Source organism: Babylonia areolata, chromosome 24, assembly GCF_041734735.1.
Source record: "Babylonia areolata isolate BAREFJ2019XMU chromosome 24, ASM4173473v1, whole genome shotgun sequence".
NCBI classification, from domain to species: domain Eukaryota; kingdom Metazoa; phylum Mollusca; class Gastropoda; order Neogastropoda; family Buccinidae; genus Babylonia; species Babylonia areolata.
In genome coordinates, this window is record NC_134899.1 from 41529193 (window position 1) to 41555873 (window position 26681).

At 41.8% G+C, this 26681-nt stretch overlaps 1 protein-coding gene across 1 annotated transcript in view; it reads right to left on the reverse strand.

The window, feature by feature from the left end:
* Positions 1–663: 663 nt before the first annotated feature.
* Positions 664–26681, reverse strand: part of LOC143298551 (uncharacterized) — a 34918-nt gene continuing 8900 nt past the window's right edge. The window contains exons 8-17 of the mRNA XM_076611419.1: positions 24841–24899; positions 23532–23621; positions 22540–22602; positions 21465–21583; positions 18257–18362; positions 16855–17028; positions 15123–15304; positions 14197–14317; positions 11940–12065; positions 664–10675 (exon numbers count right to left, since the gene is read on the reverse strand). Coding sequence (XP_076467534.1) covers positions 8033–10675; positions 11940–12065; positions 14197–14317; positions 15123–15304; positions 16855–17028; positions 18257–18362; positions 21465–21583; positions 22540–22602; positions 23532–23621; positions 24841–24899 — 3683 coding nt within the window. The 3' untranslated portion in view covers positions 664–8032. The remainder of the gene's footprint in view (positions 10676–11939; positions 12066–14196; positions 14318–15122; positions 15305–16854; positions 17029–18256; positions 18363–21464; positions 21584–22539; positions 22603–23531; positions 23622–24840; positions 24900–26681) is intronic.

Sequence of the window (26681 nt, forward strand, 5' to 3'; positions counted from 1 at the left end):
ACTTCATCCACAAAATGCACACATCATCAGAAACATGCTCAGTCCCCTTGAAAACAAACATTGGCCAACAATGTAGAGGCTAAAGCCAACAAACTAAAAGTAAGTTAGAATACAACTGACTGAGAAAGTGAAACTGAATGAGCTGACTGCAGTGTGAAATAGCTGTACTCTGTCCAAGGGAAGCAACTGGGTGTTACAGACAAATCAGTACTTGGTGGTACAAAGTGTAATGTCAAATCTGTCATGGGTTCTGTTCATGTTCCGTGGCTGTCAGTGCAAACTGCAGTTTAACAACAACAAAAAGTATGGCAATTTCTTGTACACTCGGGGATGACTGAAGTATGCCTGGAGTGACCTGGCTCAGAAGCATTATGATACAATAAACACAATACATCTCTATCAACCCAGTTGGAAATTGTGTGTGCATCCAAAGGCTCATCACCTGTGCAACATACACTGTCTCTCAACCCACAATTGCGTCTGCCACACACATAACATGACAAAGGCTGAACATCAGAGTAAAGCATGTTCAGGTGAATTAGAGAGAAAAAAAAAGTGAAAGAATGAACAGAAGATCTGAGTTAGATGTGGAAGAGTTGTGTTGGTCCACAGCATACAGATACAACACAACTTCCACACAAAACACACACACAAAACAGCTGATAAGGCTCACAATTAAGCTAGTTTTATTCTACATCAGAATGCAAATGAATCACATATTAATCAATATTACCATGACAAAAATATGTACATCATCTCAACAATAAAACATCTGTTTACATGCAAGATCTTTGCAGTGAATGACAGATACTGAAAAAATGAGGGGAGGAGGGTGGGAAAAGACTAATCATTACTCTTCACATCCCTCATATTTCCATGAAGCATGCAGTCATTATTTGTCACAATGCAATGGTTACAAGGTGTGGGGGAGAGAGTCAGATAACCTGCCCTGAAGGGTAAGGAATGAAAACTGGGGGTATTCAGAAGTCACCATTAGCAACTGGGAACTGCTGCAAAAAGAGGTTTGGGTGAATAAATACAATGACTTGAACCAAGGTTCTTCAAATGACAGGTACAATGCTATATGCACCATAACATTCCCTTCTATTACATGCAACATCAAGAGCATCACGTTGAAACAGTCTGACCATAACAATAAACATATTTAACAGGTTCATGTAAGTACATTACATACAGATGAAATATAGACAGCTTAAATTAATGGTTATTAATCTCTGCAAATCAGTGAATGTCCAGGTGAGTAGGCTTTCTTTGATTTAATATGTGAGAGGCATGAGGAAAGCACATGTATTTGTTCCTATCCTTTACAAAACTCTCTCTGTAAAAGCACTAAATAAACATCATCACATGAGAGGAGAGGTTCTCAGGTCACAACACACCAGGAAAGACGACAGCCCGCTTTCGTCGTGGACTTTTTGTCGCTCGCAGAGCAAGAAGTAGGTCATATGATGACATGCGCAGCCCACCACCGAAACTGGCTTCTCTGGGTGTGCACTGCTTTTGTTCGGATAACTTTTCGGCAGAGTTTATAAATGGATCAGTTTGAATACATGATGGCAGATATATGACAAAAAACACGCTCAAAGTAAACATAGAAGTAAAGCAAATAATGGGTGTAAATATAAAACCAAATATATCTTGTAAACTTGCAGTAGTAATCGAAAATGTTCAAAATCCTTTCGTCAGAACAGCAATTTCCACAGCCAAATTTTGGCCCTTCGGTGACCTGGGAAAAAAAAGGAAATGGAGACGAACATGCGCATGCAGTTCTCGCTAAAAATAGCCAGGGAAACCCAGACCAAAATCAAATGAAAGTGGGCCTGCACGCCTTCCCTTATATCAGGACTCTTTACAGGGCGAGAAATGCACTCATAACTTTCACTGGTCCTGAGAACAAGATAAAATACTACATACACTAAATTCGCCACTTACCTAATGACAGAATCATGTCTGCTGACTGGTGTTAGCTCTTCCAGTGTTTACTTTTAATAACAGTCTCTTCCTTTGGGAGGGCATGATGAAATCAACACCTCTACCGGTCGTTACTTTCAATAACCATCTCTTACTTGGGGAGGGTAAGATAAAGCTTGGGGGGACAAGTAAACCAGTTTCATTCATAGAACACATCCTCTCTCTGTCAAATGGGGAGGACAGAAGGACTGCTCATTCAAAAGACTAAAGAGAATGAAAAGGAAAAACAGAATCTCAAAACTGAAATTCCCAGAAACTGAGCTTCATGTCGGCTTAAAAAAAAAAAGTACTTTCTATAAAATATCCTCAAGTAATTACTGCCTTTTTTTAAAATAATGCAAACAAAGAGAAACAACATGACCTCAGACATGGAATGCATATAAATGAGCCTGAATTCTGACTCTCTCCAGAAACAGTTGAAGAAACGGAAACAAGAGAAACCGGCAACCTGATGCATGTGTACCCAACTTCCATGCTGTCTTCAAAGACATCCATGCCTCCCCATCCACAATATCCAGCCTCAATCAGCCAGTCTCCATGTCAGCATTCCTCAGGGAGCTAGCAATGCCTGATCAAATCATTAAAGTGTCAAGAACAGTTTAATATTAATAATCCTTCCAAGATAAAGGACAAAACAAGCAGCTTGGTCTCCTTTCATTAACCACCATCACTATGAAATACAGTATGAAATGAGTAGCAATCATACACAGTTCAAACAGAATAAGTAACCTATCAGAAGAAGCAGATTTTTAAACGCACAAGTTAGAAGAAGAAGAAGAAGAAATTACAACACATAAACACCAACCTAGGATACAAACAACATCACAATGATGATACATGAGAAAATAATGATGTGAAATAATAACACCAACACAAGACACAAGGCAATCAAGACAAGTGTGAAACCCAGTTTACCACTTAACAGAACACAAGCATTCAGAAACTGAAAAACAAGATTGTCTTGCAAAAACTGGATGCAAAATCATACTTATTACTTGTATATTTTTCTTTTCCACTGTGCCATCTGCCATGTTGTGACCTAGAATTTTCACACCTGACCTTGAATTTCTATGGGGCTTTTCAGACTTATCATTACCCCTTATTAAATCTTTATACCAGGTTTAATAAAGCTTATGCGCAAGAACCTTCCTCTCAAATATACAAACTTTTCCAATTTATATGCAGTCTTATGAACTAGACCTCTGACCTGATATTCCAATATGGATCATGCTGTCACTATTTCCAATTAAAGTGCAAAGTTTGGTGAAAACTTGACGCCAGATGTAAGATCTGTCAAGCTTTTTTTTTCTCTTTCGCCAAATGATGACCTAGACCTTTGACCTCTCACCCTGCTTCCTGAAATATCACCAATGGAATAGGAAAGATCTTATTCATATCTGTCATCCTACCAAGTTTGGTTCCTATACCACTTGTGGTAGCTGAGAAAATGCCAACATTAACAATTAACCCATCGCCTCCTCCCCCTCCCCCCTCTCTCACACACACATAGAAACTGATGGACACACACCAACAACTATGACTGGAAGATTACATAGACTCACTTTATTTACATTCACTGTCAATAAAATGAGGTCTTTCAAGGGCGATACCAGCATAGTTATAATGCTTTATAATAAAACAAACATTGAAACATATGGAAACTCTTTTTTTTATTTTTAAGTACAGCTCTTGTACATGAAACAGTAATATAGAAGTCAACAAACAATCCATGCAGTAAGTTCTTGGTCACACCAGTCTATGATCAGCCATCCAATACAACATATACTGAGTAAAACATTTGCTTAAATGAGAAAATGAAAAATATGTATAAAAAAAAACCACCTTAGAAAACAACATGAGAAGCAAATGACGAGGAGAAATTTTCACGTAATACGCAGGTAAAAGTATGAGTGAGTGTGTGTGTGTGTGTGTGTGTGTGTGTGTGCGCGTGTACATGAGTATGTGTGTGTGTGTACATATATGTGTGTGTGTGTGTTAATTAATGTGTACATGTGTTTGTGTGTGTATGAGTACGAGTGTGTTTATCATTTTATGTGTGCGAGTGATTGTGTGTGCACGTGCGCATGTGCATGTGTGTATGTGAAGGAGAATGTAGTGGCGGCATGAACCTCACAGAAAAAATACACCAACCACTGAGACCAGGATACAGTTAAGAAAACGATACAAGTGTAATTCAGGATTATATAAATGGATACATAGACCTTTCTCTTTTTTATTCCTCCTGTTAACAAAGTTGTGTTTACTGGCATCCATCTTGTCCCCTTCTAGTTTTGTACTCAAGAGTGACAACCCCCGGTTACCTTCACCCCACCCCCACACACTGTGATATAACAAATGAAAGCTGATTTGAGGAGCATGTCACCTCATGATTTTATCGTCTCCAAAAAACAGGAAGCAAAGACATAAATTTTAGACTTTTGAATCTCCAAAACATTTTTATGTCTGATTAAGACTGAAGTCTCATGACCTATTTGTGTCAAATCCTGAGCCAGTCCCTGCAGGTTAAAGATCCCACAGCCATTTATATGGCTATATGGCTATTGTGAACTCATGACCAGTGTGTCTGGTGCTTGGCATGATGGAGGGGTGCGTTAAAGGGGTTTCTTCTTCTTCATTCATGAGCTGCAACTCCAATATTCACTCGTATGTACACTTGTGGGCTTTTACCTGTATGACCATTTTTACCGCGCCATGTAGGCAGCCATACTCCATTTTCAGAGGTTAAGGGGGAAGGAGGGGGGGGGGGGGGGGCTCCACTCCTGCCACAATTTTAACCATTCCCAAAACAAGGTCAGGTACCCATTCAAACCTGGGTGGAGTGAGGAAAATCCGAGTAAACTGCCTTCCACAAGGGCACAACACCATGCCAAAATGAGGGCCTTGAACCCTGATCTCTGGTGAACACTGGACTGGAAGTCCAGCTTCTAACAGATTCTGCCATAGTGCCTTCTGGCAGGTGACCACCCCACAAAATCACCTAGCGACTTCCAACAAACAAAAAAAAGATTTTACTTAAAATACAATTGGCTATATTCATCGTTCTGCTCTGGAGTGATCACTAGATCACCAATGGCTGTTCCATCTTCAGTATTTAATTAAACTTGCTCTGTTTATTACATATATACACACCCACAAAAAAAAAATAAAAAATAAAACTAAACGATAAAATCCAGGAGTCTGTTCCATGCTGAGAACTTCATAACGACAAAAAAAGAAAAAGAAAAAAAAAGAGAAAAAAAAGACCCCAAAGAAACCTTTACGTCAAATATCTAACAGAAAAAGCCTACAGGAACATCCTTTATTTACGTCAAATATCTGACACAAGTTACACATGTCCTGAGATCCAAAGAATGCCCGAATACCATCAATGCGTAGTTCACATCATAACCATCATCATTTCAAGTGGAAACACATCATAGCAGTCCATGCTTCCACCAACACCAAAGAAAACTTTAGCAGCAAGCACTACATGTGGTAAGAGCAACAAGAGGAGCTCGCTACATGACTGGCAAATATATACTCAGAAGAAATAAACTGAGAACAAGGCACAACCATGTATTCTAATAAAGAATATGTATTCTTTGTCATCTAGAAAATAAAGGAATCACTGAGTACTGAGAACAGTTTACAAGAGCAAACCTTTTCTACTTTGCTCCTATTTGTGTCTTATGTGACAAGTAAAATAATGTAATAAATAAACCATGGCACAATTTTCATTCAGATTGCAGTTTTGATTTCTTAAATGTCTGCTTCCTTTGTTAATAAACAGCCATCAATTCAGTTGGCAGCTTTCAAAAAGCAAAACAAAAGAAAAAAACAACTTAATAACTCTAGAGAGAGCCTCGGCCAAATGAATTGCTGCTACTTCATGGTAGATGGCTGAGAATGTTTTATCACTATACTATTGTCAACCAAGCTTGGCATCTCAAACTCTGGCAGTGGAAGAGAGTACGACAACCAGACCAGGGTGAATAGGGACTCATTTTCATTTCATACACGCAGGTGCACGAACAAAAATAATGAAATATTAAATGGTCAAAAAGACTAAACAGTCCAACAGCCTTTTACAGATAGTGAATCTTCAATCTATATCCAAAGTGTCTAGAACTTGGCGTAGCTGGGCATGACCCAATCCTCTCCTTCCGCCGTTTTAAATCTTCCCCAACTTAAAGCCAGGTAGGTGGATTGAGGATAATCAGAGAGGAGTGCCTTTCCCCAGCATGCTGAAAAAGCGCCTCAAACCCTGCTCACAGGTGAAAACAGGATCAGATGTCCAGTGCCAAAGCAGCTCTCTGCCACAGTGCCACACATATATTGCTTACACACACACATGCATAAGATGGTGGTCTCATAGCAACCTGACTTACATACCTCTGTGTTGACCGAACAATAATCATATCTGGTTGTGTAAAAACCAGTACTGGTTTGATGCCACTGAGTACACACAGAAACCAAAACCATGCACCAAAAAAATCAAAACATAATTTCAACTTTTTTTCATACTTATATCTAAATGTGTATCTAACAGAAGAGTTTCTTTCAACAATTAGACACTTCAGTTTTCACTTATTTTTTGATAAAACTTAAAATGATTATTAAAAAAGAAAAGGATAGTTTTATGGACCAAAACTTTTTAAAGCAAGATATTACAGGCATAGTTTCCAAACACACTGACAATGTGTGTGATATGGACTTCTCCTTGGAACTTTCTTGTGTATTCTTGAGCTTCATCATCACTGCATCATGATTTGACAATAAGGAAGCAAAACTCACAAATCACAGGAAAAATTTACTCAGCCTATGCTGAATAGAATGTAAGCCATACCTGCTTAAGGAAATTTACGCAGAAGGGAAGTAATATACTAAGGGAGGTCACTAGCCCAAGCAAAATTCTATTTCTCCATTCGAGCAGGGAAGCAGTTAACATGGGACAGGAATCAGACCCATGCTGGAGTCTTCACCAGTGGGTCAAGGTATTGTATGTGTAATCAATTTCTCATTATTGTCAGCACAGAACAGCTCACTGGCTACCAAACAGCCTGGATTAAAGCAACTCTGCTTGCTCTTGTTGACAGATCTTTCAAATCTAAAAAGTGGGCAAAACACTGGTGCGTAGGATGAGAGATCATAGAGAGATCTTTTTTTTCTTTTTTCTTTATTTTTTTGTGCTTCTGGTTAGCGCACTGTCTACATGTGTCACAATGTAGCAGAAAATGTCAGTCACAACAGGTTATAATACCCAAAATGTAGCAGCAGGGTGAAGTGAAACAGAGGGGCTACGCAGCCAGTGAAAGACGCCATCCAAGAAAAACCAGAGCATAAGCTGTCATGAACGAAGCCTCAAACTACCACTTGTGAAAACTACCAGCCAAAGGTTTCCAACATGAAACTATGACCACATTCTATAACAGGTCTGGCAACCAACAACTTTCTGAGATTTCAGCTCCTTAGGAAAAGGAATTTCACACGTCTTTGTGGTTGGTGTTACAGTGAAGCTCGGGACTACTGTCACTTCAAGGCAACAATTCAGCAACACTAAATCCACAAGACTAGTAAGATCACTCACATCATCAGCTACAGAACTATCTTCTAACATAACGCCTCGGTCACGAGAGAGAGAGAGAAGGGAGAGGATGAAGAGGTGACATGTTAGGAGATGGGAGTTTACTTTAAAAGCATCACTGCTTAAAGAAACCGAAAAAGAAAAAAAAGAACAAAAATCATCATCACCACCACCATCCCATTCATGAACTGGCCAGCATTCTTCAAAGCACTGTTCCTTTTCAAACAACAACACTGAGAAAGAATACAGCGATCATAAAACCAAAATTTGCAGGCAAAGGAATCCATCCACACACACACACACATTTGCACAAACACGCATACACAAGCATGCATTAACACACACACACACACTTGCACAAATACACACATGCACGAAGTGAGTCACTTCTTCAAAAAAAAAAAAACCCAATAATATTCATAATAATAATAATGATAATAAAATAATGTGCGGTGGTCACAAGGCAGCTTTTGACGACTTCCAGTTGCCACTTCTGGATTTTGCCCGCCTGCCTTTCCTTCGGTCACCATCCTGTGGTAAGCATGCCGAACTTTCCGCCGCCACATCGGCCAGCTGACTGCGGGTGAAGCGGCGAGGAGTGCTCTCCCTGGAATCGGTGCGCAGTCCAATGATCGTGCTGGCGTCACTGGACGGGGACTGGGAGCGGAACGCGCGCAAAGTGTCCAGACTGAATTGGTCCGTTTCACACTGCCCTCTGGTGAACGCTGAAACCGTGTCCAGTTCTCTGTCACCACCTGAAGAGTTGTCTTTTTTTCTGACGCAGTCCCCATTTACTCCCCTTCCCTGGCTCCCTGACTGTTGCTGTTGTTCACCATCATGTTTCCCAACAGCATCCAATGCGTTGGTGTGGTTCCTTAAGTGGGTCGTTGTCTGTCCGCTGCCTCTCTTTTCTGGAGTTTTCTCATTCTGCACACACTTGGTGGGTGAAGGTTTGGCTGGCGACTCCTCATCATCCACAACTTTTGAGTCCAGACTTTCCACCGGCGCTTTGGAAAAGAAGGCGTCAATCTTGCGCTGCTTGCTGTCTAAAACACCGTTGACTAGCAGCCTGCGTTTCCCTTGTCGGGAATGCCGTTTGCGAAAACCGTTTCTCACTGTCTGTGTCAGGTTTTCAGGAGCCAAACCTGACACTGGCTTGGAGTCATTGAGATCCAATGAGAGTAAACTGGGAGATTTTCCCCTGATGTTTTGTTGTTGTTCAATGCTGACATTGTCTGGCAGTTTCTCAGCATCTTTCTCCTGTTTTATCGTTCTTCCGTTGACCCTGTGGTCATCGGGTGATGAGAAGGTACCAGACGCGTTGCAATGTTTACCTCGTGGCTGTGAGGTCTTGCCCAGGCTGGACTTCCGAGGCTTGATCTCACCGGGAGCTGGCAGCAGCTTGTTCAACATCAGCCTTGCCCTGTAGCTGCTCAATCGGCCCTTTCTCACAGGTGGACTGGACTCCCTCTTGTTTGCCACAGTCAGTTCTGAAGGAGTTTCACTTGATGTTCTAGAGTTTTGAGACTTGCTTTCCCCCTGAACCCCAGTAGAGTCAGAGAGAGGGTCTGACTTCTCATTGTGATGTTTTGATGAAGGTGACAATCTACTTTGTTGGACAAATTCAGGTGGATCAAAAGTTTTTTCTGTACTGCCAGCATGTACTTCTCTGGTGGTGGGGGAATTATCTTTTTCAAAATTCATCATTTCTGTTCTGGTGTAGCTTCTGTTGGACTTTCTTACTTTAGCCAATGACAATGAAGATGTTCTTTCCGGTTCATCTGATGGCTCTGTTTTCATCTTAGCACAGACTTTCACAGCATCACCGGACTTTTCATGCAAAAAATCTTGCAATTTAGCACCCGCTAATTCAGGGCAGGACACAACGTTCTGAGATTTTCTACGCTTTCTATTGCTAGTTCTTGTGGGAAGAAACGATAACACACGACATACACCTTCCACTTCTTTTATATTTTCCACATTGCTAATACTTTCCCCCTTATTCAAAATACTATTACATTTGAATGCAACGTCACTCAAAGTAGTCCTTGTGTCTGAGTTGGTCTGAACACTGTCTGACTTTATCACCTGCGTGTTATCAACTTTTCTTCTACTGTTCTTCACTTCCCTTTTTGAGGCGGGTTTCTGCTGTCTACCGGAAATCCCATCAGTGTTGGGTTTTGGTTTAGGAGCGACAAATCCCTCAGTACATTCTTCTGCTTCTCCATCCCCAATCACGTCCACCATCACATTCTCCTCACAATGGCTGCCTTTGTCTTCCCCCCAACCACCCTCCCTGCACCCCTCCCCCTCCCCCTCACCGGACATTCCCTTTGTGTCTTCATCGTCATCTGTGCTCAGCGCTAAGTTTGGGGTCAGCTCACACTGCCGGTTCCGTTTCTCGTACCAGGGTTTGCGTCCCCGTCGTGGTTTCTTCTGTCGGACCCTACGAGGTGACAGAGAAAAGGTTGAAGACGCTGACCCCGTGCTGCCTTTCCCAGTGCTCCATCTGGAGCTTTTCGAGGCCATCGCTCCAGGCAACCGACGAACCGTTTCGTCCTCCGACTCATCAGCACTCATGACCAGGACGTTGTCGTCCGACTCCCCACCGTCGTTTTTCACTGGGGAAGCTGACGCTTCTGTCACAGAAGCCAATGCCTGGTTTTCCAACTCCTTCATCTTTTTCGCCGTAGCCCCTTTCCTCCTGGTTTTTAGGTGGTTCTTCCGGGGTCGTCCCGGCTTGGGCGTGGCTTCCGGTTCCACAGCTCTCGATGACGGTGTCAGCTTCTTCCTGGACTGTGCCGCAGTGTCATCTGTTCTGATGGTGCTGACGCTGCTGGCAGACATGCTGTCGTCTGCTTCAGACGACTCTTCCTCCTCACTCTGCTCCCCAGGCAGCTTCAGGACGGAGCGGCCGTAGTCGTCGTAGATGGACTCAAAGTGGTAGTTCTGCACGATGTGCGTCACGTTGGCCTTGGAGAGGTTCAGCGACTTGTTCTTCAGCACACGGGCCATGCTCTTGAAGACGTGCTCTTTGTTGTGGAACAGTTGCCGCTTCATCTTCTCTCGCTTGCTGATCATGTAGCACAGGTTCCGCACCTGGCAACAGAGGCAAAAATCAGCATCAGCAATGTCCATTATCATTGGTTCCGTACCTGGCAACGAAGGCAAAAATCAGCATCAGCAATGTCCATTATCATTGTTTCCACACCTGGCAACAGAGGCAAAAATCAGCATCAGCAATGTCCATTATCATTGGTTCCGCGCCTGGCAACAGAGGCAAAAATCAGCATCAGCAATGTCGATTATCGTTAGTTCCACGCCTGGCAACAAGAGGCAAAAATCAGCATCAGCAATGTCCATTATCATTGGTTCCGCACCTGGCAACAGAGGCAAAAATCAGCATCAGCAATGTCCATTATCATTGGTTCCGCGCCTGGCAACAGAGGCAAAAATCAGCATCAGCAATGTCCATTATCATTGGTTCCACGCCTGGCAACAGAGGCAAAAATCAGCATCAGGAATGTCCATTACATGCTCTTTCCTATTCTTTCTTTTTCCCTCAAACCCACCCACTTTTGACATTTTTTCTTGACAGAAAGCTGGTATTTCTCACGATGCAGTGATGAGCAAAAGCACTTTGCAACGTATCGACTGGAAATAGACAGGCTTGCCCAAAAAACAAAAAACTGAAAAATTTTGTAACTACTCTGAAAATGGGCACATGCATGTGGGCTCCAGTTATTCTCAATGACCAAACTGAAATCAAAGAAGCTATATGTATTACCACTCTTTGCTCTTTCTCATGTTGTGCCAAATGTTGTTGTGTTACTTTTTGTCACAACAGCCCTGTGTGAAATTTAGGCTGTTCTCCCCAGGAAGAGCGCATCACCACAGTACAGCACCATCCTACTTTTTTCTCCCTACTTTCAAGTGTACTTGCTATGATCAAAGTGGATTTTCAAACAAGATTTTCCACTGACAACTCTCTTGTTGCCGTGGGTTCTTTGGAGAGTGTTTTGCCAAAATGTTGAGTGTTTAGCCCAAGTTACATCCCCACTCTCTCAGCCAAGAAAGTTTTGGAAAAACTGGTGTCGGGAAGGTTCCCAAAGGCCACCTAGCCCCTAAGGCTGCAGCTCTAAGAGCCAGTGCAATCTTGCCTCCTAGTTTGAGAGTCAACGTCCTTCACACAAGACTATGCTGTAAATCACTTCCCGTTGCAGTGGAGAAACCTTTAATCGTACAGCTCTCACTTAGCTGTTGGCCCAACTGCAAGCTTATGTCAGTCTGTGATGTACGCCATGCGTTAAGTAATAATAATAACAATAACAATAATACTGCTGACATGCAAGACATCACTGACCCTCTCCAGGTCGTGGCGCAGGTGAACAAACAGCTTGCGGCGGGCCACCCTGCTGTCCTCCTCCTGCCTCTCCAGGATGTCCTCCTCCTCCGTCTTGGGCGTTAGCAGGGGTCTGTCCCAGTTACACTGCAGGCACAACACAAGTGGATTCAACACAACCCAGCATCACACCACTGGCTATAACACATCATGCCACTGGATTCAACACAGCATCACACCACTGGATCCAACACAACACAGCATCACACCACTGACCGTAACACATCACAACATTGGATCCAACACAACACAGCATCACACCACTGACCGTAACACATCACAACACTGGATCCAACACAACACAGCATCACACCACTGGCTATAACACATCACAACACTGGATTCAACACAACACAGCATCACACCACTGGCTATAACACATCACAACACTGGATCCAACACAACACAGCATCACACCACTGGCTATAACACATCACAACACTGGATTCAACACAACACAGCATCACACCACTGCCGTAACACATCACGCCACTGGATTCAACACAGCATCACACCACTGACCATAACACATCACAACACTGGATCCAACACAACACAGCATCACACCACTGGCTATAACACATCACGCCACTGGATTCAACACAGCAACACACCACTGACCGTAACACATCACAACACTGGATTCAACACAACACAGCATCACACCACTGGTTATAACACATCACGCCACTGGATTCAACACAGCATCACACCACTGGCTATAACACATCACGCCACTGGATTCAACACAGCATCACACCACTGACCATAACACATCACAACACTGGATTCAACACAACACAGCATCACACCACTGGTTATAACACATCGCAACACTGGATTCAACACAGCATCACACCTTGGCTATAATACATCGCAACACTGGATTCAACACATCATCGCACTACTGATTATGACACATCACAACCCTGGATTCAACACATCATCACACCACTGGTTATAACACATCACACCACTGAATTCAACACAGCATCACACCACTGGCTATAACACATCACGCCACTGGATTCAACACAGCATCTCAACACTGGTTATAGCACATCACAACACTGGATTCAAAACATCATCACACCACTGGTTATAACACATCACAACACTGGATTCAACACAACATCACACCACTGGTTATAACACATCACAACACTGGATTCAACACAGCATCACACAACTCGCTATAACACACTGGCCTGTCCCATTAACACTGGTGGCCATACAACATACCACTGGCTTCAACACAACATCACAGCACAAGCTTTGCAACAACCATACCAACACGAGACATTCCCACGCTTGCCTTCTTTTGAAAATGATAAAGATTTACCCCATCAGTGCTGGGGGGGAAAACAGTAGAAAACCATATCCAAAACAATAAGCCCCAAACTGAGAAATTTGGCAGGAGACATACCACTCTAGATAAAATGAATTTTTAGCCTTCCAGAGTTATTTCCCTTCTTCTGATGATGTCATCAGTGATACCATTCTAAATAAAAGGAATTTTTAGCCTTCCAGAGTTATTTCCCTTCTTCTGATGATGTCATCAGTGATGTCACTATGCACATACTTGATACGTGCTGTGGCACTCAAGGGTCCTATACCCTTTTAAAGCCATCAGAGCAGTGAATTCAAATCCAGTGTCTAGGGCTCGCTAGGCATAGGAAGGACAAGCCCTATCGTCTCCTTCCGCAGTTTTAACCTTCCCCAACCGAAGTCAGGTACCCATTCACACCTGGGTGGAGCGAGGACAACTGGAGTAAAATGCATTTCCCAAGGACACCAACACCTTGTTGAAATGCAGCCTTGAACCTCTTGCCTGAGTCTGTGACAGTGACTCAGGGTAAAGTATTTGTAATGACATTTCAATTACTTTTCTCGTTTCCAAGCCTGCATTTTTTAAATTGTTTAACCCCTTGTCTGTTGAATCTCAATGAAATGGCATCAGTGTGAACTGCAACAATTACTTTGTGCTGTTTGAAGCGGGGTAGTTGATTCTGCAGAACAAAAGTAAAGCTATCCCAAGAGGAACAAGTCCACTGACTGAAGAAGTGACTGACGTCTTGACCTGATATTCAGTGTAAATTACAATGGTGAGCATGCTCGTCAATCAACAGCAGTTAAGCGGTTATTAGTAAAAAGACATATTCATCATAGTATATGCGTTACACACACACACACATACACACACACACCACCACCACACCTTCCGTTTGAATTTCCAGTAGACAAAGATGACACTGATGACCTCCTCATCCAGTTGCAGATTCTTGGACATTTGTGACAAGTTCACCACTTTGTAGAACTCTTCTTCCAGAGACTTCAGCCTGCCAAACATCAAGCATCCATATTGTGTCGTGTTGTATTGCACTGTATTGCATTGTACTGTGCTGTATTGTATTGTTTTGTACTGTACTGTAACTCCAACTATGCTAGTAACCCAATCCCTAATTCAAAAGGAGGAGGGTTGGACAAGGGGATAGCGACCCCTCACTGTCAAAAAAAACAAACAAAAAAACAAAAAAACAAAAAAAATCACTGCTACTAAACACCAACAACAAGAACATCACCAAACATTTCAGTAGAGAGGGATGATGGCTGTCCAGCTGTAGGCTGTAAGACAAGCCAGACTCTGGAAGCTGGGACAGGCCCCACCTGGAGACAGCCGGAGCCACAGAGGACTCAGATAGCTGGAGAGCGTGTGTCCCAGGCAGGGCAACAGGCGTAATGCACTGCATTGTATCACTCTTTCTCACGACAGATCAGATTTCTCTGTGTGAAATCCCTGCTGCTCTCCTGGGGAGAGAGCATTGCCACAGACAAGCAGCACCACCCTTTTTTCTTCATTTTTTCTGCCTGCAAGTGCACTTGTTTTCCAATCAAAGAGTTTTGTTGTTGTTGTTTTTTTGAGAATTCTGCCAAGAACAAGCCTTTTATTGCTGTGGGTTCTTCTACATATGCTAAGTGCATGCTACATATGGGACTTCAGTTTGTCATCCAAATGACTAGCACCCATACCACCCAGGTTTAGTGGAATGGGGATGGGGGTTCTGAGACATAACACAATGACAAACAAACAAACCAGACCCTAAATAAAATATATAAAAGCAAAAAGCGCTTGGAATATCTTACTTCTTACTTCGCAGGTCAGCTCGTTCTTCTTGTGTCAGGTGTTTTTTGGGGGTGGGAGGGCTGTCCTTGCGGGGGCTGCGTTTGTGCGGACTGTCCTTTAGGGATCCCTTTTTGCGTGGTGTGTCCGCTTCCGATTCTGAGTGGCTTCGTTCTTGTCTCTTGGAGTGTTTCGGGCAGAATGCCTGACAAAGAACGCTGTCTTTGAGCAGGTGATGTCCAAATAAAAGAATTAATTAACATACAAGGCTTCCTACAGTTGGTTTGCTTAGAGAGTCCATGGGACTCCCACTCAGGTGTTCTAGGGAGTCCTCATGTGGTTATGGAGAGTCCGATCAGTCGCAGGTCAAGAAACCATTCTTTCATCCAAACACACCACACACTGCTTTTCAATCAGTTCACATCACACACAAACACACACTGAATGAGTGAAAGAGATAGACACACTCGTACACACTCACAAACACTCTCTGAACTCCGAAAAAGTGAGACACACACGCACACACAGAGAAAGAGAGATATTCATGCACACACACAGTCACACACACAAGAGGGATATATATATATATATATATATATATATACACACATACATATTCAGGCACAGCACACAGTGAGTTAGACAGAAAGACTGAGAGTACTGAACCACTGAAAACGAAAAGCTGTACAAGGACGATTTTTGAAAGTTTGTCGATCTGTCACAAACGCATTTATTTCCCGGGAGTTGCTTGATGACCTGGCTGCAAATTTCACACTGAGTTCTGCACTTCAATACATGCGCATCTTCTTCGTACTGCAGCCATTTGAATTCTTACTCCCAAGAACGTTGACACGTGCAGCTTTTCTTTTTCAGTGATCCGTCCCCTAAGCTGACTGATCGACGTCGGCTGATTCAGAATCAACCTTTTCATCTTGTTTGCATTTTGGAGCATCAAGCCACAATAGCGGAGGCATTCTGATTTCGAACTGTGTCACAGAATACTCAAGCCTCGCTGTATGCGTACCGGGAATGGGCAAACGTTTTCTGTAAAGGGAGCTAAGACGAAAGTAATGAAGTTTGCAGCAGTCACCGATTTTGCGAAGATAAGTTGCCCGACCGAAAACTAGTGAAGTGAGAAGAAGCGAGTGCTGTTGTTCGACCATGCTCATTCACATTTTGATTGAAGCCAATTTTATAGTGCGTCCCACGGACTCCCTAGCTGAAACTGTAGTGCGCCCTCTTTCATTTTAGAGAGTCAGGGACGCACATGTCAGTTAACAGAAACCCTGATATAATAAAAACAAATAAAATTGCATGAGATTTTACATGTGAAATTCACATACATAAAAAAAAAAAAAATCATATATATACATCTTTGTATCACCTTTCCCCCAAATATTTACAAGCTTTAGACAACACTTTTTTGTGTTAAAATCTCTAACAGTAATAAAAAAAAACAAAAAAAAAAAACTTCACGTTAATAACTGCAGATAACACTTTTTTTTATGTCAAATCTATAAAACACTCATTGATAAGTATCAACAATACCAAATGCATGTCAGAAATTCATCTGACGGGTGCAACAGCCAAGTGGTTAAAGCACTGGACTTTCAATCTGAGGGTCCCGGGTTGGAATCCCGGTCACGCCGCCTGGTGGGTAAAAGGTGGAGACTTTTTCTGATCTTGCAGGTCAACATATGTGTAGACCTGCCTGTGCCTGAACCCCTTTCATGTGTATACGCAAGGTTCTTCTACCTTCAGCTTCACATCCTCCGAGTCCCCTCGTTCGTCCAAGATGGTCCTCATGAGCAGACCCTCGTTGAAGGCACAGGTGACGTGGAATGCCGTCTTGCAGGACTTGATGCTGCACTGTATGCAGGCCCCCTCACGCTCTTTGCACAGGCAGCACGTCAACGACCAACGGCTGGGCTGGAGACCGAACATTAGCGCAACACATTTTATCGTGACACCTTGGAGACACCAAAAAGACTTGTCACTTTTTTTTTTTTTTTTGCTTTTTGTTTTTTTAATATATACAGATTTTGATGACACCAAAAAGACTTGTTACATTTTTCTGTTGAATATATACATAGAGCTTGGTGACACCAAGAAGACTTATATTTGTTACATATCATATATATATATATATATATATATATATATCTGTATGTATGTATGGTGCTGTTGCACTGTGGTGACACCCTTTCTCACTGAGGAGAGCAGCCCAAATTTCACTCAGAGAAATCTATTGTGACAAAAAGTAATAAAATACAATACAATGCAAAACATCCGTAACACTGGCTTCAGAACAAAAACACCTGACACATGTTGCAAACACAAAAGGCAATAACAATAATAAATAATGACAGGTTCCCAAGAATTTATTTCTTTTGAAATGTTTTCAAGTACTGCAACCTGTTCAGCTTAGGAATGGCTGAAAAGATAGTTTAGAAAAATCATTTGAACACCTTTAAAAGCTGTCATTCTGTTAGGTCTAATATTGCTTGCACTTGCAGAATGCCGAGAAAATGTTGATGACAAAGCTTTCCTTCCCTCCCACTGATACACTGTGAACATGCGCAAACACAGCCAAAACTTAGGTTACAATTATTACTTTCAAAATTTGTTAAAAACAAGCACATCACAAACCTATTCAAATCCAACTTTTATCATCTTATACTTTATCATGGTCATGAAATGGGTCACTGAAAGTTATCATTCAAACATGGCACACCCATGTTTCGCTGCATGGCCTGCTTCAAAATGAACAATTTATTCACCTGTTATTATCAATAATTAATGTCGCCTTTTTATCAGCAATTTCTGTTTTAGAAATAATAATGTATTCTCGTATCTTGCATCCACAGAAGAGGTAAAACTGGTCTTAAAAATACAATGCAATAACTGCACAAAAAAACAGTGCAGGTTCTCCTCTGGTGTGTGGCTTCCTGGTGACCAAACATCAATGTTTCCCTGTGGACTCCTGATGCGAAGATGCGACAGACAAACCTAGGCATGGCAGTGTAGGGGGGGCTCGGAATGACTGGTGTGAGAGTTATGCCACTGAAATGACGCAGATGATAGGGCGACACAAAATAAACAAATAAATTTTTTTTTAAATAGAATTAAAAAAAACAACCGTACAAAAAAAACTGACCGGAATGTGAGAAATTTTGGTGACAGGTTCCACCTTGTCAGGGTCCCCGAAGCCGACCTCCGGGATCCACAGTGCACAGCTCACGTGAACCCACTGCGCGCCACTCCTGCGACACAAGTCACACATCTCAACCACACATGCCACGACTGTACAGAGAAACCCGTCAGTGGGGAAATCTCAACAACGCTTGGTCCAACAGCCTTCAACAGCCATCAGTGAATCCATATCCACTGTGTCCAGGGCTTGGCATTGGAAGATGGGGCTCAATCCTCTCAACTGTTTTAACCTTCCCCAACCAAAGTCGGGTACCCTTTCACACCAGAAACCCGACAGTGGGGAAATCTCATCAACACTTGGTCCCATAACCTTCAACAGTCATCAGTGAATACATATCCACTGTGTCCATGGTTCAGCAAAGGAAATCCAGGGGCTCAATCCATCTCTGTCCACCGTTTTAACCTACCCAACACGAAGTTAAGAACCCATTCACACCTGGATGGAGTGAGGAAAATCTTGAGTATAGTGTCTTTCCCCAAGGACACATCACCATGCCTAAACAGTGCCTGGAACTCTGATCTCTGGTGAAGACTGGATCAGAAGTCGAACCCCTAAATGATTCTGCCATTGCACCTACTGGCGTGGCAATAAAGCAATAATAAAGCAATATTTACATTGAGGGTTTTAGTAACAGTGCTGGGTGAACACTGTAAAATACATCTCCTGAGAAAACATAATAATAATAATACAATTACTATCATTATAGCAGTAGCAGAAGCAGTATTTATATAACACTAAGACTTGTGCTGAGACAAATCAAAACACTAACACACCAGCCAATCACACACATGCATTAACTCCAATTCAGAAGAATGAAAGATAAAAAATACATGTGGACAGACAGCTAGAAAAACTGGAGACCAGGCTGAAGAAGGGGAGAGAAGAGGTATTTTGGAAAGATGTACAGTTTAAAGACACACAGTGCAGAGTTTGATGAAGCGAAAGACTGAGCTCATTCCCAGTATAAGGTCCTGAGACAGAGCATGGGCAGCAGCTGACTGTTGAGTGTTTGATTCTGGGAATGTGGAAACATCAGGATCCTGACCACAGAAACCAATACTTCCAGGACAGAAATCAGAAACTGGCCACAGAAATCATTACTAGAGGGAAGTTGGGTACCACCTGCCAACCATGTACTGAGCAGCTCTTACAGCAGTATCTCATGAAAGACACATGCCTTCTTCAGACATAAGCACCATCAAGCTCTGAACACTCTAACCAAAGTCTATAGAAAAAGAGCACCATTAAGTTCTATACACTCTAACCAGAGTCTACAGAAAAGAGACCATCAAGTTCTGAACACTCTAACCAAAGTCTACAGAAAAAGAGCACCATCAATGTTCTATACACTCTAACCAGAGAATACAGAAAAGAGACCACCACGTTCTGAACACTCTAACCAAAGTCTACAGAAAAAGAGCACCATCAAGTTCTATACACTCTAACCAGAGTCTACAGAAAAGAGACCAACACGTTCTGAACACTCTAACTGAAGTCTACAGAATAAGAGCACCATTAAGTTCTATACACTCTAACCAAAGTCTACAGAAAAGAGACCACCACGTTCTGAACACTCTAACTGAAGTCTATAGAATAAGAGCTCCATTAAGTTCTATACACTCTAACCAGAGTCTACAGAAAAGAGACCATCACGTTCTGAACACTCTAACCAAAGTCTACAGAAAAGAGCACCATTAATTTCTATACACTCTAACCAAAGTTACAGAAAAAAGAGCACCATCAACTTCTATACACTCTAATCAGAGTCTACAGAAAAGAGCACCATTAAGTTATACACGCTCTAACCAGAGTCTACAGAATAAGAGCACCATTAAGTTCTACACACTCTAATCAGTCTGCAGAAAAGAGCACCATCAAGTTATATACACTCTAAAGTCTACAGAATAAGTGCACGATTAAGATCTACACACTCTAATCAGAGTCTACAAAAAAGAGCACCATTAAGTTATACACACTCTAATCAGTCTGCAGAAAAGAGCACCATTAAGTTATATACACTCTAAAGTCTACAGAATAAGAGCACCATTAAGTTCTACACACTCTAATCAGAGTCTACATAAAAAAGAGCACCATTAAGTTCTATACACTCTAAAGTCAACAGAATAAGAGCACCATTAAGTCCTACACACTCTAATCAAAGTCTACAGAAAAGAGCACCATTAAGTTATACACACTCTAACCAGTCTACAGAAAAGAGCACCATTAAGTTCTATACACTCTAATCAAAGTCTACAGAAAAGAGCACCATTAAGTTCTACACACTCTAACCAAAGTCTACATAAAAAAGAGCACCATCTAGTTCTAGACACTCTAACCAGAGTCTACAGAAAAGAGCACAATTAAGTTCTACACACTCTGACCAAAGTCTACAGAAAAGAGCACAATTAAGTTCTACACTCTAACTGAAGTCTACAGAATAAGAGCACCATTAAGTTCTATACACTCTAACCAAAGTCTACAGAAAAAAGAGCACCAATAAGTTCTATACACTCTAACCATAGTCTACAGAATAAAGAACACCATCATATTCTAATACACTCTAACCTAAGCACCATCAAGTTCTATACACTCTAACCAAAGTCAACAGACAAAAATAAATTTAAATAATAAAAAAGGACCATCATGTTCTGTACACTCTCACGTAAGTACCATCACATTCTATACACTCTAACTAAAGTCAACAGAAGAAGAGCACCACCATGTTCAATACCATCTGACCAAAGTCTACAGAAGAGACTGAAAGTTTGCCATTTATAGGCAATAAACATCTTAAGGCATACATGTACACCACATGACCAAGAACCTTTTTTTTTTCCTAACCAGGTAGGCAGATTGCTGTGTTAATGACTGTAAAACACTTCAAGTTCGGTCTCATCAGGCCAAAGAAAGACCCTATATATCAACAACAACAATAACAACAATAATTAACAGTTGCATCACACAGCTTTTTACATGCATCAGCTACATGCATTACAACAAAGTGGTTTCTTTCCTTTTAATGCTAGGATGGCACACACAGCAGTTTATGTGGGTCAGCTACAAGCATTATACAACAAAGTGCTGGGTTTTAGTTGGGTTTTTTTTCTTTTTCAATGCTATGAAGCCATTGTCAATTGCAAACTAAAGATACCTTGTACATTTCATGGCCCCTCCTAGATTGGGGCACAGCATACAGGTAGGTTTGACTCCCATGGCACAGGTGCGACACATCCAGCTTCCCTCAGGGATGGTCTTTATTCCATAGCATGCCTGCAACAGGTGTACTGTCATGTCGACGGCCAGGTAGCGTTAGTTATTTCAACATATAGGATTTTTTTCCCCCTTAAAAACAGTTAAATCAAACATAGCAGCTGTTACCCACTGGCGCAGATTCCAACAGGGTCAGATTCCTTTCCTGTGTCATCTACTACTCTGCTCATGGAGAGAAACTGACAGCAGCAGCAGCCAGTGACGACCCCCCCCCCTCCCCCCAACCTCCCCAAGCCCCCTAATAAATTACCTCCCTTCTGTGTGTCTGTAAATGCTGTGTCTTCATGGGGTCAAATTTAATAAACACAAGCCTCCAGCCATATTTTGTTCTTTATTGCTTTGAACTTACTTTCCAGTTAGTTACCTGAATCTAAATCTGCATAATTTGGTAACCAATTTTTTACTTGGGTCTACACCATCTGTGGATTAAAAAAATAAAAATGAGAGCCAAACAAAAATATTAAGCATATTTGATGACAAATTTTCAGCTTGTATTCATAATCATCACCTATGGGTGTTGTTGTTTTTATAAGCATCAGAGACTTAAATACAAAGTGTTGCTGGTTCGAATGTTGAAACCTTTCAAATCATCATGAAACATTCATTCAAACAATACTCTAAAGAATTAAACTATAACTCCTCCCCCCCAACCCCCATCCCTCAAAGACTGTGAGTGTATAAGCATTGCTGTGTGGGGGGGGGAGGGGGGAGTGAGGCAGGAGAGGTGTGAGAGGTGTAAGCGATTTTACACTGTTTATATACTATTATTTTAAGCCACTTTGCATCTAAACTTTTTTTGTGGTCCTGCGTCTTATTCATGCCACATGTATTGTTAAATGCGCTGAGAGCCACAGAGAAATCATGATACAAATGTACATTATCATGATTATCATCAAGTAAATGCTTATGGTGAAGCTTGAGTATGCTAAGGCTTCATACTCTACCACCTTACTAACCTGATGAACACAGATGTCACACTTGTCACAGAACACCATTTCATTGGATTCTTCACTTTCAGGCTGAAATACAAGCAACAACAAAATATAAATAAATAAATAAATAATTGCAGATAACAACTTTATCAAACTTCAAACACTACTAGAAACTCTTATGATGGTGCACAAAGAGCAGCAAGTAAATGCAGAAAGAGATTAATGATGGATTGCTCACTGAAAGATGCTTCTCACTCGTCACACAATATTCCATTATCATTCATCAGAACCTTCCTAATCACCAAAGCATAAGCATTCACTAAAACCATATCTCTTACTTATGCTGCAGGCTTTATCCCACCCACGCCAACCGAAATCCTAAACCCACCTCTGCCATCACGTACAAACCTGCAAAAGAATCGCTGTAACTTACACACACACACAAATACATACACCTATAATACACACACACACTGTTAATGCAGTGGCCTGAAGGTAAGGCAAAGCCCTCAACTGGAAGGCAAGTGTCCACAGGTTTGAGTCCCAGACACAGACCAACAGATTTACTCCCCCCCCTCCAGAAGACCTTGAATGGTGGTCCAAGTGCTAGTCTTTTTGATGAGACAATAAAACAAGGTCACGTAAGCAGCATACACTTCGCACGTGAGGAAAGAGCCAACGGCAACAAACGGGTTGTCTCTTGCAAAATTCTGCATAGAAATCTACTCTGATAGTAAAAACAAATACACCACATACAGGCAGAAAAAAATGGGGGAAAGGGTGGTGCTGCACTGTGGCATAAGTCGTCCCATGTGGAGAGCAGCCCAAATTTCACACAGAAAAATGTGTTGTGACAAAAAAGTAATACTGTATAATACAATGCTTTTTTTTTCTCTCTTTCTTTGAGAAATCTTTTATACACAAGCATACAGTTATATGCATAAGACCAGACATTAAACAAACACAAAATGCAAAGCAGCAAATGACCCACAAACTGCAGTGTCCTAACCACTCACCGAACGGCAAACATCACAGATGACATCCTCATCATACTCAATGCCCATGCCTTCCTCTGTCTTTATCAGCTCTGTCATGTTCTTGTGACACTGCAAACATTGCACCACATTAACCATTTAGTGCTTTGCACTGTCACATTCTTGTGACATTGCAAACATTGCACCACATTAACTATTTAGTGCTTCACACTGTCACATTCTTGTGACACTGCAAACATTGCATCACATTAACCATTTAGTGCTTTACACTGTCACATTCTTGTGACACTGCAAACATTGCACCACATTAACCATTTAGTGCTTCACATTCTGTCATGTTCTTGTGACACTGCAAACATTGCACCACATTAACCTTTTAGTGCTACACATTCTGTCACGTTCTCGTGACACTGCAAACATTGCACCACATTAACTATTTAGTGCTTTACACTGTCACATTCTTGTGACACTGCAAACATTGCATCACATTAACCATTTAGTGCTTCACATTCTGTCACGTTCTTGTGACACTGCAACATTGCATCACATCAACCATTTAGTGCAACACATTCTGTCATGTTCTTGTGACACTGCAAACATTGCATCACATCAACCATTTAGTGCTACACGACTTATGTCAGTGTACACTTTTCCTCCACTTTTTAATGACGCCCTCTCCAGCCACCTGAGGCAATGTCCGAAAACATGCAACAGAGTAATGATTGTTGTGGACTGAAATAAGATATGTGAAAAAATGTAGCTGAATGGATGCACAGTTGGTAGGAAAGGAAGATGGCTGTTGGAAAAAGAGGATGCTGCGTATGGTATCAGAAGGTAGGTAATATACTAAGGGAGGCTACTATCCACAGCTATTTTCGATTTCTCCACTTGGGCATAGTAGTAGTAGTTTGCACAGGACAGGAATCTGACCCCTGTGGGAGTCTGCACCAGTGGGTCACGGTAAGTATGTGTCTTTTAACTCAGTTCATGACTGTGATAGCCATGTGCTGTGTGAGAAAATGGAAGTGCGAAGTTAAATTCTGTAACATGTGCAGTATAGGCATTATCAACTTCTCAACGTCCTCTTTTCTCACTTTGTAACACTTAATTCTCAACTCTCCCCCTCACCTCCTTCTGGATGGATTAAAGGATGGATGGATGGTTATGTCTGTACGTATGGACATTCTGTGTCCGTGTGTGCGCAAGTGTGCATGTGCGAGTCTGAACGCATGTAATGAATGCCTGCTTCATTCAACTATGAGTCTGTATGCAAAAAAATTGTAATGAATGCCTGCTTCCTTCAACTACGATGGAGATAATTCAGACTTACCTCACTTTCCAGAGCTTCAATGACCCGCTCCATGTTCCACTCATTGATCTGAGTCAGACCTGGCAAAGCACAACAGTAAATAAATGTTAACTGAACGTACACATTTTCTTGACACTTTCAACTCCATGCATCATTCTTTGCATTTACAAGAAAAACAAAATGTCAAAATGTTTACCACAGCCTTTTTATTTTTTAATAAAACCTTTTCACCAGTATAGTCTTAACAAAAACCTGTCCTTGCAAATTCATTGCCTGTGTCAACCTCAAAAATACTCCTGCCTTACCAAAGTTTGGTGCTTTGATATGAACTAAAAACATGGTTCCAATTACCAACAAATACATGTCAGAATTCCTTTTCCATGTCTCTTTCTCTCCCTTCCTAATCTGAATTTGCGACTGAAACACGTTTCAATTAACCCCTTGACAGCTGCTAACAAGTATGCTTGTCAGTGAAGGGCTGTCACATGCCATGATGTCAGTCACCTTTCTGTATCTATTTTTTTCCTCTTTGCACTGCAGTACTTTTGATCAGAAAAAGTCACTGACACAATGGACAAGCACACAGAAAGTGGTAACTGCACTCCAGACTCATACCACACTGATCTCATTTCACCTAGGTCCAGCAGTCAAGAGGTTAAGTAACAGACCTGGGCTGGCTTGCATGAGTAATCTTGGCAGCATTAACTCTCTCCATACGAACGGCGAAAGAGACGACGTTAACAGCGTTTCACCCCAATTACCATCATCAAAATATTGCAAGCGGAAGGCTCTTACACTGAAGAGGTGAATGTTGACAAAGAATACCACAATTCTGACGACGGAAGCTAAAGGTTGGGTCATAGAGACACCCACTGGACATCCGAGGGGTCTGTGTAGAGGAGAAGAGAGGACTGGCCGTACTGAGTGAGTTAAGTTTGCTTCCACTCCTGATACGAGTGAACTTATACCATGATTACTTCCCCTGTGGACCTGGTATGAGTATTCTTGTACCAATACACTATTCTGATTTCGCTTATTCTTGCTTGGTAGTTACATCTGGTGTTCTAAACTGAACTGTTCATGGATTCCAGAAGCATAAAAACAAAGCTTTGTTTGACTAATTAAATCAACAATTGTCGATCAATTTCCATGTTTTAGTGAACAACCATACTTTTTACTGCAGTGGTCTCATGCAGAGCTGGCCCAGGGGAGTTGTAGCAGGTATGTAGCTGTAGGGTAGAATGAGTTAATTTTCCTGAGTCTGCACTATTTCCACAGACTTAGAAGAATTCTTAACACTAAGCAAACCTAGATTTGCTGATGAGATCATTCGTGCAACCCAACCTAGGTATTTATGTAACGCTCCTACACACGCTTCTTATCAAATGCAAGTCTTCTTTTACAACCGATAAACTTTCACCAGTTGTAATTCTTTTGACTCAGCAGGTCATCTTTTATTTAACGGACGCCATAACTAAGTGGTTAAAGCATGGACTTTAAATTTGAGGATTCTGGGTTTGAATCTCGGTAACAGCACCTGGTGGGTAAAGGGTGGAGATTTTTCTGATCTCACAGGTCAACATATATGCAAACTTGCTTGAGCCAGAACCCCCTTCGTGTGCATATGCAAGCAGAAGATCAAATACGCATGTTAAAGATCCTGTAATCCATGTCAGCGTTCGGTGGGTTATGGAAACAAAAACATGAACTATATGCACACCCCTGAAAACGGAGCATGGCTGCCTACATAGTGGGGTAAAAACCGCCATACACATAAAAGCTCATGTACATACGAGTGAACGTGGGAGTTGCAACCCACGAACGGAACAGAAGAAGATCTCTTTTATCTGATCATCGCTTCC